We start from the raw sequence: 12,963 nt of genomic DNA on the forward strand, positions 1-12,963 counted from the left end.
CTATTCGTGCAGAACGTCAACGCCACTTTGAGCACTGTTTTACCTGGGAACCTGCATAAACTATCCCTGACTCCCTGCCCACAAGGCTGAGGTTCTGTCAGTATTGCCACCATGTTGACAACGGTGGTCTGTCATCTCTACACATAGGCTAAGCCCAACACGTACTAATGTACTAGTGATATTAACGTTACATCGAATCCAACGCTACTGCCTGGACCAACGAGGCGCTTATCTAGATTTCCCCCTCAAAACCTCCAACTTCCATTCAAAACCTCCAAGGCAAAATAGAGAGTTCCAATTATTACTACAAAACCAAATCTGCTTACCAAAATGGTTCTCAGAAGTTCAAACTCGCCATTAACCTCGGAGTTCGATGCCTTGGTACAGCAGCAGATGGACAAATGGAAAGTCCCGGGACTATCCATGGCAGTGGTTCATGGTTCCAGCACCTGGTCAAAAGTATGGAGGCATAATTTACTGGATTATTACAGATCACTAAACTACATTTCAGGCGTATGGATTCGCCGAGTTTCCTGATCGCAAGATGACCACCGATTCTCTTTTCTCTACTTGTAGCACCACCAAAGCATTCACCGCAGCGGCCATGTCTCTGGCCATCGACGATAGCAAGAATACCGAGTCCCCCCTTCGCTGGGACACCCCAATTGCGTCCATACTGAGAGATGATTTTGTGCTGGAGAACGACTACAACACAATGCATACTACCATAGAAGATGCTCTATCGCACCGCTCAGGGCTATCAACTCACGACGCTTGTTTAAATTTAGTGCATCCCCAGAGATCCCTACGTGAAGCAGTTCGAAATTTGCGACATCTTCCTATAGCCTATGCTCCCCGCACTACCTTCTCCTACAACAACAACATGTATATGACGGTATCTCATGCATTGGAACAAATCGAAGGCAGACCTCTCGGCGAGACTCTCAAGAAACGCATTTGGGATCCATTGGGGATGAATGACACGTATTTCTCCGTGACAGATGTCAAGGGGGACCCGTCGCTTCGTCCTCGACTCGTGCAGGGCTACACCTGGGACCCAGACACCAACGCCTACATCGCAGAACCCTACATGAACGATGTCGCTATAACTGGAGCCGGCGCCATGGTGAGCAGCGTACTCGAGTACACCAAGTGGCTACGCGCGATGATCTACCAAAAGGGTCCCATCTCTCCACAGGGCCATGCAGAACTCTTGAAGCCACGCACGGTGATCACGAATTGGGATGAGCTCGTCGGACCTCCTCCTGCCCCATGTCATCTCTATGCCCTGGGATGGTTTGCGGATAGTTACCGCGGCGAACCTTTTTACTGGCACAGCGGGAGTTGGCCCGGATTCGGCATCATGGTGGGCTTCCTACCGAGCAACGGCTTTGGCTTTGCTATGATGGGTAACACGAGCAATGCCCGGAATGCGCAGGTGGAGATCTACATGCACCTTCTGGATCGGATTTCCGGCGGATCAGGGATCCCGCGCTCAGTGGGCCAGGCAACAGAGTGGGAAAACAGGAAGGTCAAAACCAAGTCCGAGTGTATGGAAGAAGCCATCAAACGGCTTTATCCGTCTCTGCCCGATCCTGTTCTTTCCCATTCTCTACAGTTAAACCAGTATGCAGGAAGATACGAGCATCCTGCGTACAGTTCTATCACTCTATCCCTCAAAAATGGGTGTTTGGTTGCAGATCTACTGGACCGTGCTGTACCTTCCCTTATGACTCTCGCTCATGCAAGCGGGGAGTTCTTTGTGGCGCATTACTACCAGCCCAAGGAAATCGGATCTCTCTCTGGTTACTACGCAACGGAATTCATAGTGGGTTCCAATGGAATTGCCACCGCAATGGGCCTGGATGTGGAGCCCGCTTTGAATGGAGAGAAGATGTGGTTCGATCGAAAGGACTGATGACTTGTTGATGTTCATTTAGTTATACAAAATTCAATGTTGTATGATATATATTTTATACCCGAAGCCATAAAAAGTGAAAAAGTGGATCGATCAGCCTAAATCAAAAAATCTTTAAATATAGCAATTTCTCAATCCCAACCCCCTTCTATGAAAATGGAACTAAACACCGTAAATGGAAGTTTATTATCAAGTCCATGAGACTGGATGCCCAGGCGGCAATGCGAAAAATACGGATGCCTAATATCCAACCGTAAACCCTCCTCGGCGATGCCGAACCGGCTCGGGCTGGGTCCGGTGGAGTCGAACAAAAATTTCATCAACACACCAGAACAAGCAAAAAGAATAGTGACCGACGCAGGGATCGAACCTGCAATCTCTTGATTCGTAGTCAAGCGCCTTGCCATTGGGCCAGCCGGCCGTGCTATTATTGTGTGACTTTTGTCTAAATGTACACTATACGGGGGATATTGATATTGGATATATTTCATCCAGATGATGCTCATTTCCAGGCGTATTTAATAGAGTCATAGATACAGATCAGCATCAAGAGATAGGTAAACAGAAAGAAAAGAGAAACAGTCGTATGAGGGTATGTTAATGCAAGAAAACGCCGTAAAAGAAGCCGAAAATCAGATGCCGCCCATATCGCCCAGCCCGAATCATACATTTGACTCGGCAGCATCTGTCACGGAAACATGCGGCATCATGGGGGACTTTTCAGAAACCGTGCCTTCTTCCACTGAGATAATCCGCGACCTGTCGCCTAGTACCTTCTGCCATCCAAGGCACACCCCCAAGGACATCAGCAGCTGTCCGATGAAGAACCCGACCAAGCAAGCCACCAGCCCGGCAGCAGTACCCAGCAAAGCAGGAAGAATGATGGGACGGATGATGCGCATAAATGAGTTCTTGTGATGGCGGTTGTGGTGAGGATGACGGTGTTTAGCGTGGTGGTGGAGGTCAGACGGAGTGGCCCAGAACGAGAAGAAATGAGTCTTAGATCCAGAGTCGGTTGTAGCTTCGCTGCTGGTGACCTTGGTAGCGCCGGTATGAGCGGAAGATTCCGTATCCGGGGCCGAATCATGAGCTGGTGCCGTGGTTGTGGACCTGGTCTTGGGCTTATCGAAAATGGAACCGAATTGTGTCCTCCAGTAATTAATCACCCACGTCTGGCTCTTCTGATATAAATGACCGTCCTGGTCGCTGCCACGAGCCGGTTCGACACGGATGCGGGTCATCTCGTAGTTTTCACTTTCGTAAGCGAGAAGGTCGACGGCTACTGCGTCCGGTGACACCAGGTTTCCCTGCAGATCAAACAACTCGACTCGCACGCGGACCATATCCGCCATGGATCCCATTTCGTTTGTGGGGAGTGGTTGAGTGTCGAGGGTGTAGGATAATTCCACGGTGTTGTCACTGGGATCGATTTGGTTTGCGCTTTCGTAGAGGGGCGCATGGAGCTGCATTATCTCTGTTGGAGGATAGACTTGGTGTTCATTGGCGTATAGACTTCCATTCTGAATGGACAAATTGATTGACTATATTGGATTAGTATTCTAGCGATTAATCGATAAAATATCGATGGATCACCCACGAGTCTTGATCTGACACCATTTTCAAGATTGTCGGAAGAAGGAACGAAAGGGAGTCGGAGTTGATGAGAAGTGTGCGGGATGGAAGAGGCGAGGGCATTGCCCAGGCAGAGGATTGTCCACAGCAGCTGCATAGTGTTTGATTTGGGGTATTATGAAGTGAAGGACAGAAATAGAGCGAAGACTGAGGTAGAGAGAGTGAACACCTTGAAGAGAGAAGAAAAGAATAAAAGAAGAGAAGAGGAAAAAAAGAGAGCTTATAGATTTAGCCTTCCAAGGGTCTTAGCTAGGCAGATGTTTAATAACTATACTATAATACAACCATAGTACTAACTGTAGTACTAACTATAATAGACTCGGGACAGGGCAAAGCTTAGCGTTACTTTACGCCCCCACCTTTATGTTTCACTCCTTTTTAGTGGGCTGTTAGTGGCCTATTAGTGACCATTAGTGACCTATTATTGGGCTATTCTTAGTATCTTTGACTCTTGTCAATTATTATCCAAGAGCCTCACCTGAAAATTTCATAAATGTCTCAAACTTCTTTTCTCTTTCTCTTCATGTAGACCGGACTCATGTAACTCTGGAGAAGTGTAAATTAAATAAATATTAGAACCCGTGGATAGTGCCGATCTGAAACCTTGGGAGAGTTTTCCCTGCTGCCTAAGTATGTACGTACTCCATTTTGACCAATCCCCCGCCTATCCTAGGTACCCTAGGTATCCATGGATGGCTTAGCACATTACCACACTAACGGCCCCGGGGGCTTTGCTCTAGCGTAATCCTTCGTGACTACCCGAGCAAACCGACTTTCTATTTTTTATTCTTATGCAATGGGGTATGCCAAACCCTCTAGGGCTATAGATCGACATCCAAGACGTTGGAGTTCCGAGCCCTAATGTGGCAAATGATCAAGTGATCGGAAAGTTTGCAGACCATTAGTTATCGAGAAGATTGAAGATGCGTCTAATGCATTTTATTGTTAGACCCTGAAAATCCAACGTTGCATGGGCCCCAACACTGGGGAATTTTTAGCGCGGAGGTGTGAAGTGTGATAGGATAAAACAACATTTGAAAAGCCTTTTTAAGAGCTTCAAAAGCTTGGCAAAGTAAGAAAGCCCAGCTCTTACGCCTTTGTCCTATTTTATTGTGTGCACTTTCTCCCAATGGGCCAGGGTCGCCAATTTTGTTCAAGTTTGTTGTCTCAGAACGAATTAATCATCTGACTTCCATGTTGAAGAGTTGGTCTTCCCAGGCTATTACTTTATTCACGAACACGGAGTAGTCCAATCGGCATAATCCATTTACCACGTGGAGTTTGTACAGAGGTTGTACGGAGTACTCCGTTTGCGAAGGATATCTTGCCATTCTCAATTAATTGTCTCAAAACTTTCAACTCTACCCCTGAAATTCCCACCAATTGACCCTGCTTATCTACTACAACATAAACATCCTTTAAACATTGTGCCCATAAGACAATGCAAGCTCAGCTTGGCTTATAATAGGGCGCAGTTTGCCAGTACCGACAGCGTGCGTTATTGGTCAGGTCCCGGGTCGGCTGGATGGTATTATTGCCAATGTTCATAAGCTGAGCATGCTGGCCATGTTGTCTGAAGACCGGTGCCAGATGAGATTTTGGCGTGCCATGCTGGACAAAGCTAGTAAAGTAGTCCTGCATAGCCAACGCCACTGTCACATTAGCGACCCCTGAGAGCGAAGTGCTACTCCCATTGTTGTAGAAGGTGTACGAGACATCCTGGCCATGTAGCGCGGGCGGAATGCTGAACTCATACGCATAGGTCTCATTGTAGAAAGCACGGTTAATATAATCGGTATTGCACTGGAAGATAAGATCGGAGATGGCGAGCGCGGTACGCGCGACCGAGTCGGTGTATCCATAGGAGCCGTTGTAGACCGGTGGATAGAGGACATCCAAGACAAAGTCGGACACATTTGCTGGAGTATTCGGTGACAAGCTCTTCATTTGAATTGCCAGACCGGTGCTATTGACGCTGTCCGGCGAAGTGAAGATCAACCCTTCGTTCGCGTTATGGCCGACCATGACGTTCAGGTTGTGATCGAAATCGCCTCGAAGCAAAAGCTGCCCCGGCAGAGCAGGCACAAAGCTGCCGTCCACAACGGGACCGTAGGTGAACTGTCCCCACTGAGATTTGGTCGCGACCTGGTACGCATTGGCAGCGATCAATTTGTCCGATGACAATTTCCGGGCTTGTTCAATCGTGCTGACGTTGAGAATCCCTAAAAACTGCTGCAGCGTGTCTTCTTGTTGCTCTTCTCCAATGACTGGGACCCAGCCTGGGCTCTGCAAGATCGCTTGTTTGAAGGGTACAGCGCCCCGTGTGCCTCCATAAGCGGTGATCTGATGAAGGATTGATCCGGCTCCAGCAGACTCTCCCATAACTGTAACTCGGGTTGCATCTCCACCGAAAAGGTGAATGTTCTTATATACCCAGTCAAGAGCAAACCGTTGATCATGGAGTGCTGCGTTGGCGGTGCCATTGGCTGTGATACTGTCACCACCAAGCCAGCCAAATGCACCCAACTCCAGAGAAATTAGTATTCTCACGGGCATCGACCTAGGAATATCGTTCGACTTACTCGATAATTCAAGGCAACGTAGACAATCCCATCATTATTTTCCAGCCTACTTCGTTGGATCAACCCAGTTGGGTCTGAGCTGCCCTTGTCCCCCCACATACCCTCCGCCATAGATCCACACCAGCACCGGCGCCAAGTTCTTTCGAGAAGCTGCAACTTTATCTTTTGTGCGATCGAATATCTTTTTAGGGACAACGACGTCAAGGAATAGACAGTCCTCAGTGGTGCGTGGGTCTTGCTCCGCCGGCTTGTACCCATAGGAAGAGATGTTGGTGGATAGGGAGAAGGACTGGTTATAGAAGTAGCTCAAAAGGAAGACTTGTTGGACATTTGTCGACCACAATGGGGCTGCCTGTGGGCATATCTTTCCCACGGAGCCATTCTGGATGTGTTCTCTGTTTTGTTTTGGAAGTATAGGTGCCTGGAATCGCAGGTCGCCAACTGGAGGTGCCGCATAGCGGATATTGCTGAAATTATAGAGGCCATGGGAGCTCTATTTCGAATGTCAGGGATAATGAAAATAAAACCAAAGGAGACTTAGCTGACATTGAATGAAATTGCTTGGTGTCGCTCATATCCCAGATCAACCACAGGTAATTTGGAGGCCAGGCACGCTGAAGCTAGCGTCAGCAGTAACACAATGACCATTTTGACCCCAGAAGAGCAGAATTAAAAACGCGGGGAAGATAGGACCATTAGAGCTTCTGGGTTTATATTAATATAGTAGTCAAAAACCCGGGGTCAGGGTCAGGTTCTGGACAATAATCTATGTATTTCAATCCATAGGTCCGAGTGGAGTATGTGATGGTCCAACGGAGAAGAGGTTACCTATACTAGTAAACTTCCCTACCAATTATCATGATCCAAGCTGCATACATACCTAGCCATGTGGAAATCTGATCAGCGGTCAGTTCCATTTTACGACCAAAATGCGCGATGATGTCAAAGCGAGACATCGCTTTGGGGCTCGGCATTAACACACCAATAAGAGAACGGATTTCCCCGGAATCCGTATTCCAATCCGTCAACGCTACACTAAATCCAGAGTTGAGCTCCGCTCCTAGCTCGAGGGAATGGTTGGCGAGCACAGACTCTGCGGGGTACTCTGAGAACTGCAACATCACGCCCCGTCAGACGGAGACACGGAGATTCCGAAAGTTGTATACGATTGCTGCCTAGAACGGGTTGTTCTTCATTTATTACACTGTAACATGGATTAATCCCTCAATCATCGACCTCGCGAATCTTATACTTGAACATCTGGTTAGAAGCCACTTCATGCTCATTCTGGAGTTTCGTGGCACTCTCGGCGCCCGCTGCTGGCACACGATACTCGAATCGTTTCCCGTGTGCTGGCACAGATCCATCGGGCAGCGCATATGGAAAAGGCAGATATTCGGGTAACAGACCCAGCTGCACGAGTACTGTCGCTTGGTCCCATGCAATGTGTTCATGGAACAAGCAATCTCCGCGGATATTGACTACAGATGTGAATGGAACGCGAACGTGCTTGCCCGTGGGAGGGATTCCGGGGATCCTAGGGGTGAAAACGTCAGCCAATTGCTCGATTCAATCACAGGAACCTAATAACTCACAGCCAGTCCATCTGCTTCACATGAGTGAAGACAAAGATAAACTCGTCCACAATTCGGTCGGTGCCGACTGTCCGACTAATAAGCTCCAAGGCTGTGTCGTCGGGGTTGTTGAAGATGAAGTGATTGAGATAAAAGTGACTTAAACGAGCTCGTCCGATGCCTCCTGTTAGAGTTGGCACATGATTCACGTAAGGCTCCGAGACCATCGTCGCCATTGTCTTTTCGACCGAGCGTGCTTCAAATTCATAATAGGTGTGCTCGTCCCAGATTTTCTCAAGGTCAAAGAGTGGGCCACCCATGTGCTTTTTAACAAATCCGACGCTCCGCGTATGACTTACTCCGGCTGTCGATATCTTGAAATCCGGGTGGCCGGGGATCATGAAGCCGGGAGAGGATACGTCGGAGTATATGTGTATAGTTTGCCCTTCATTCTTCTCACCTTCCATTGGACTAGACAGCTGGAAAAGGGTTGACCGGAAGAAGGGAATGTCCCAAGAGTCGAAGAATACTACGGCGATCAAAGCCGTGCCTTGAACGAGTGCACCTTGCAGGCTCTTTTCGAATTGAGGAGCATAATCTTTCTTTGATCCATAAACTGATTTGAAGTCAGTAAAGTCTAGTGAAATTGCCGGGTTGACACTTCCGTACCTATCAATCCAACCTTTTCCTTCGTATCGCACTCTAGCCTCTCTGTTAAGCCACACTCCGCTTCTTGAAGAAGCCCCCGTAGAGATGATATCTCAATGGCAGATTTCTCATCCACGGTAATCTGTGCCACTGTAAAGCTTTCCTCTGCCCATTTTTTGAGAGGTTCTGGATCAAGCGTCTTGTTTTGCTGCTGGCATGTCGCGTAACAAAGAGGTCGTATGAGAATCAGTCCTGGACCGTGTCCACAGCGGGAAATAGGAGGCTGAATGGTCACATATGGACTCAAGTCCACTTGAGCGGATGACAAACTTGACTCGGTCATTTTTCCATCGAACAGTAGTTGGAAGTTGAGAAAATCCGGGGGGTTTCAAGTGGCCGGGCGATCGTTATATACCCGGGGAGCTCTATCACCCCCACTCGGACCGCCTGGGCAGTGAGAAGAAGGATGAAATTTAACTGTGCAATAGATACACTCTCAGAAAACGATTCAAAAGAAACCCTCCCCCAGAAAGTCATCATGTAATTATTACAATCGCATTTATCGCTCAGTTGTTACTATCCACGTGACCTGTCATCGGAGCTCGGCCCGTTCATTTCCACGCGCCAGTTGTTCTCTCAAGAGCACAACCCAACAATGAACGCACTTGTCCAGTCTGCCCTGACTGATGTCGAATCCAAACTCAATGCTCTTCTGACTAGCCTCACAACCTCTCCCACTGCTTCAGGAGCGCCCGCAGCAGCTGTCGCCCTGCTCGATGCGGACGATGTGCTAACCTCCGCCATTGAAACCCTTCGACAGCACCAAGAAAACCACGCAAAGATCCTTCGACTGCGAAATGAGGCACAACAATTGGAGGACAGAGTCAAGGGCATTGTGGGGGACATTGAAGGCTTCGAGAAAGAGATCCGCACAGCTTGTGGAGACAACGGCGACAGCGACAGCGATTTCGATTCTGACTCCGATGACGACCTTGGGGGAAAGAAATCATTGCTACGTGGAATCAAAGAGATTGATTACAGGTTGCTCTTGGATTTCGCACGTCGCATCAGCAAATACAACCACGAAGCAGCAGCTGATGCCGCAACAGGCGTTGTGAAACGGCCGGAACAAGGAAATACCCTCGCTGACAAAGATGTGACGATGACGGGAACAAATGGGGAACAACCAACAGAGGATGGCGCAGAACCAGTGGCATCTGTCACCAAGAATGCAACCCAGTGGTTGGACGAGTCCGCGAATGTTACGCGCCAGGTCTACATGCTACCCTACCCGATGGAGGAACGGATACGGATGGGATTGATGGGTCAAATCCAGCTTGCTGCTGGCGACGATCCCGAAAAGGAGGTGGAGCGGTTATTACGCGAAGCTGAGGGTCTTGGGGCCGCAGAACCGCCAGCACCGGTGGAACCCGCGGAAAGCACAAAGCATGCGGGTGAGGCTGCGAAGGCTGCAGCTCAAGCGGGTTCATCAGCCGCCGGAATGCCGCGGGCGCATGCTCCAGCGCCAGCACCGAAACCAAAGCCCAAGGCGATGCTAGACCTTGATCTCTACGACCCCGACGAAGATGACGATTGAATGTTTTTAAAGCGGGCGTTGCATTCGATTTTCATAATGATACCAGCTACAACAGCACAAAAAGCTATTCGATTTTTTTTTTCCAACCGTGTCTCATTTCACATTACATATCTTGGAGCCTTTAATCCAGCTATTGCGTCTTGTAGACCCAAGACTTGGCCGTCCATCCCCGGAACCTCTTACCATATAAGTAGAAGGGGATGGCGCAGAAATACCACAATACTGTCAATGACATGTTCAACATGATTGGCTTAACAAACTCACTTTCTTCCACTCACGAGGTGATGGATTTGCTGAAGCCACAGCCCCAGAGGTTCTTGTTAACAGTGATAGACACGAAAATCGAGCCAGCCACAGGCTTATAGCTGTCAAATGCATATGTGCTGGTAATAGCCAGAAGGGCTGCAACCCGGATGATGCCTGCTGCAGTGTATCCAATGAAGACGATGGTCTATGCATGGACCAGTTAGTCGAACACCCGCCGAGCAAGGAATGACTGCACTCACTTTCCAGTCCCACTCATACTATTATCCAGACGCAACAACGAAATTTGCAATGGTCGAGGTGATGACCCATGGAAGCATTGTCGGCAGACGCATTTCAGGTTTTCGAATGCCGCGGTTCTTCCGGGTGGCCTTCATGGAGATCCAATCCGAAAGAAGACCATTGGTGGCCGATCCAATAAAACTCCCGATCAAAATAGCGAAGTTGAAATAGCCAACCGTTTCCCTATCGAAGTTGTAGGGGGGTTCTGCAAATGCTTGACTCTGGGTGAGATTGAGATGTTAAATGAGGAAACAATTAGCGGACCATGCCACGAGAACGCGGCCAGCTTGACGATGGGCAAGGACAGCCGCTTCTATGGAATCCAGAAGCCAAGAACAACAGTCTTGATGTTGTTTCCATCCAATTGCCAACTTGAACTACTCGGGGGAAAGGAAGGTAGATGAAGGTCGGAAGCAGAAGCATCAATCCGAGAATGCTGACGTTCAGCCAGAAGAAGCTACGCTAGGCACTATGCTCAGCCATATGGTATCAAATAAGGCGCGTATATATATATATATATATATAGTCTGACAGATATTCCTGGTGATGCTAGGGCTCTCGGTCATTTAGTAACTAAAGCGGCTTCATGAGCCGTAGGAAGATAAGCCAATTGCATAATAGGGCTAAGAAATGATGATAATTCCTAATATAACATACAAGAGTAGCCGGCCGCATAAGCGGCCTTGTGTTGTCTTTTTGGTAGTCTTTTTTTATATGTCTTCTCCCCCTTCTCAGATAGACGGCAGAAAAAGGCGGATGAAGGCTTAATTTGTGGAATCAAGACATTTCCCATGTATAAGTTAGACCATTGTGCCAATAGTGATGTGCCAACAGCGTTTACCTTCTGAGAAAGGTTAAAATATTATGGGTACCTATATCAATATAAACCTATGAAGATGATGATGTCCTATCTAGCCAAAATTGCTGATAGTGGGCCTCTTTAGCTCAGTGGTAGAGCGTGCCACTCGTATATATTCTTACCAAATGGCAAGGTCGTCGGATCAATCCCGACAGGAGGCACTTTTTTTTTGTTCTTTCTAGGATAAAATATTATACCTAGAAAATGCGTCTCGTGCCTTATTTATTTTAGATAAAAGGTGAGATATGGATATGTAGGTGCCCACATTTTTGAACATAACCCCGTTCTGGTATGTATGTATATCACCTATATATATTGAATGGATTATCGCTGTACACCATAGAAGTAGTCAGCTGTATAAGCCGCCTTGCCATGTCTTTTAGATGTCTTTTTTTAGATATCTTCTCCCCCCTCTTAAGATTATACATGCAACAGTAGAAAATTATTTTTTAGGAAATAGACTCATATATATTGGAGACCACCCATTTTAGGCCTCTTTCCGCATTTTTCTGCCGTCTAGCTGTAAATATTGAGAAGGGAGAGAAGGTATATAAAAAATGATATCTAAATGACATCTAAACTAACAAAAACACATGACGAGGCCGCTTATGACTATTCTCGTGTAAAAGAATAGCAAAAAAATGCTCACACTCGGAGTCGAACCGAGGATCTCATGATTACACATAGGTACTAGTCATGCGCTTTACCACTAAGCCATGCGAGCTGATTGGTGGAAGCCTGGCAGATCTCTGCCTATATAAGCCTAGCTAAGTAGGCTTTAGAAATCAAGATATATCCATGGATATACAACATAGAAAAGTCGATTTCACAAGTTTAGCCTTTTTCCGCCTTTCTATGCCGTCCACCTAGAAAATTAATAAGGGGGAGAAGACGACAAAAAAAGACATCTAAAAGACTACCATTGAGTCAACTGGATCATGAGAATAGTCGGCCGGCAGCCTCTATCCTTGAGAAAGACATCCAGTTGGCTAGATGGTAGTCTTTTTATATGTCCTTTGTTTAGATATCCCCCCTTTATTGGTGTAGAAAGAATATAGACGGTAAAACGCCTTAAAATGCGCAAGATGATCTTTCCATGTATAACCAGGGATGATATGAAATAAGCATGCACGGTAGTAATTTATAGTTTAGTGTTATATACTTACTTTGTAGAAGGATCTTGGTTAATAGTAATAGTAATAGTGGAGTCATCGGCATTCTAACATGATTAGGTTTTATTTGGGGTGCTTTAACTAAATAGCTAATCTGCATCCCGTTTGAGATGTAAAGAGTGAGGCGTTTTTTAGTTTATATGCTCTGTTTCTAACGCGTACCTTTATATAGCTTAAGAAGGAAAGAGTTGGCTCGCTCGCATGGTTCAGGGGTAAAGCACATCAAAGGTTATATATACATGACAAGTCGTTTCCCGCCTTTTCCCGCCTTACCTACAAATCTTAAAAAGGGGGGGAAGATATCTAAAACAAAGACGTCTAAAAAGACACGACAAGGATGTGGCCGACTATTCTTGTCACTAGTGATGAGATCCTCGTCTGTTCTGAACCCAGCCTTATATAGGCAAAGATGAGCCAGGCTTTCATCAATCAGCT

General features: G+C 47.2%; 6 protein-coding genes across 6 annotated transcripts; 2 read left to right on the forward strand and 4 right to left on the reverse strand.

The window, feature by feature from the left end:
• Positions 1 to 330: 330 nt before the first annotated feature.
• Positions 331 to 1,918, forward strand: N7471_000048 (uncharacterized protein; the record flags this gene model as incomplete). Its single annotated transcript, XM_057272769.1, has 2 exons — positions 331 to 459; positions 512 to 1,918. 2 exons carry the CDS (start codon positions 331 to 333, stop codon positions 1,916 to 1,918), a joined length of 1,536 nt encoding a protein of 511 aa, XP_057140948.1.
• Positions 1,919 to 2,580: 662 nt separating this feature from the next.
• N7471_000049 (uncharacterized protein) lies at positions 2,581 to 3,647 on the reverse strand (the record flags this gene model as incomplete). Its single annotated transcript, XM_057272770.1, has 2 exons — positions 2,581 to 3,459; positions 3,516 to 3,647. 2 exons carry the CDS (start codon positions 3,645 to 3,647, stop codon positions 2,581 to 2,583), a joined length of 1,011 nt encoding a protein of 336 aa, XP_057140949.1.
• A 1,352-nt stretch (positions 3,648 to 4,999) lies between these two features.
• Positions 5,000 to 7,253, reverse strand: N7471_000050 (Carboxylesterase type B; the record flags this gene model as incomplete). Its single annotated transcript, XM_057272771.1, has 5 exons — positions 5,000 to 6,076; positions 6,133 to 6,178; positions 6,234 to 6,625; positions 6,679 to 6,746; positions 7,013 to 7,253. 5 exons carry the CDS (start codon positions 7,251 to 7,253, stop codon positions 5,000 to 5,002), a joined length of 1,824 nt encoding a protein of 607 aa, XP_057140950.1.
• Positions 7,254 to 7,356: 103 nt separating this feature from the next.
• On the reverse strand, positions 7,357 to 8,697 carry N7471_000051 (uncharacterized protein; the record flags this gene model as incomplete). Its single annotated transcript, XM_057272772.1, has 3 exons — positions 7,357 to 7,669; positions 7,728 to 8,322; positions 8,376 to 8,697. 3 exons carry the CDS (start codon positions 8,695 to 8,697, stop codon positions 7,357 to 7,359), a joined length of 1,230 nt encoding a protein of 409 aa, XP_057140951.1.
• A 312-nt stretch (positions 8,698 to 9,009) lies between these two features.
• Positions 9,010 to 9,951, forward strand: N7471_000052 (uncharacterized protein; the record flags this gene model as incomplete). The annotated part of the gene is made up of 1 exon (XM_057272773.1): positions 9,010 to 9,951. The coding sequence occupies one exon, from the start codon at positions 9,010 to 9,012 to the stop codon at positions 9,949 to 9,951; it is 942 nt and encodes a 313-aa protein (XP_057140952.1).
• Positions 9,952 to 10,225: 274 nt separating this feature from the next.
• Positions 10,226 to 10,592, reverse strand: N7471_000053 (putative MFS transporter; the record flags this gene model as incomplete). Its single annotated transcript, XM_057272774.1, has 2 exons — positions 10,226 to 10,402; positions 10,497 to 10,592. 2 exons carry the CDS (start codon positions 10,590 to 10,592, stop codon positions 10,226 to 10,228), a joined length of 273 nt encoding a protein of 90 aa, XP_057140953.1.
• Positions 10,593 to 12,963: the final 2,371 nt, after the last annotated feature.

This window comes from Penicillium samsonianum (genome assembly GCF_028829775.1).
Source record: "Penicillium samsonianum strain IBT 33392 chromosome Unknown utg000001l_segment0_segment0, whole genome shotgun sequence".
Lineage (NCBI taxonomy): Eukaryota > Fungi > Ascomycota > Eurotiomycetes > Eurotiales > Aspergillaceae > Penicillium > Penicillium samsonianum.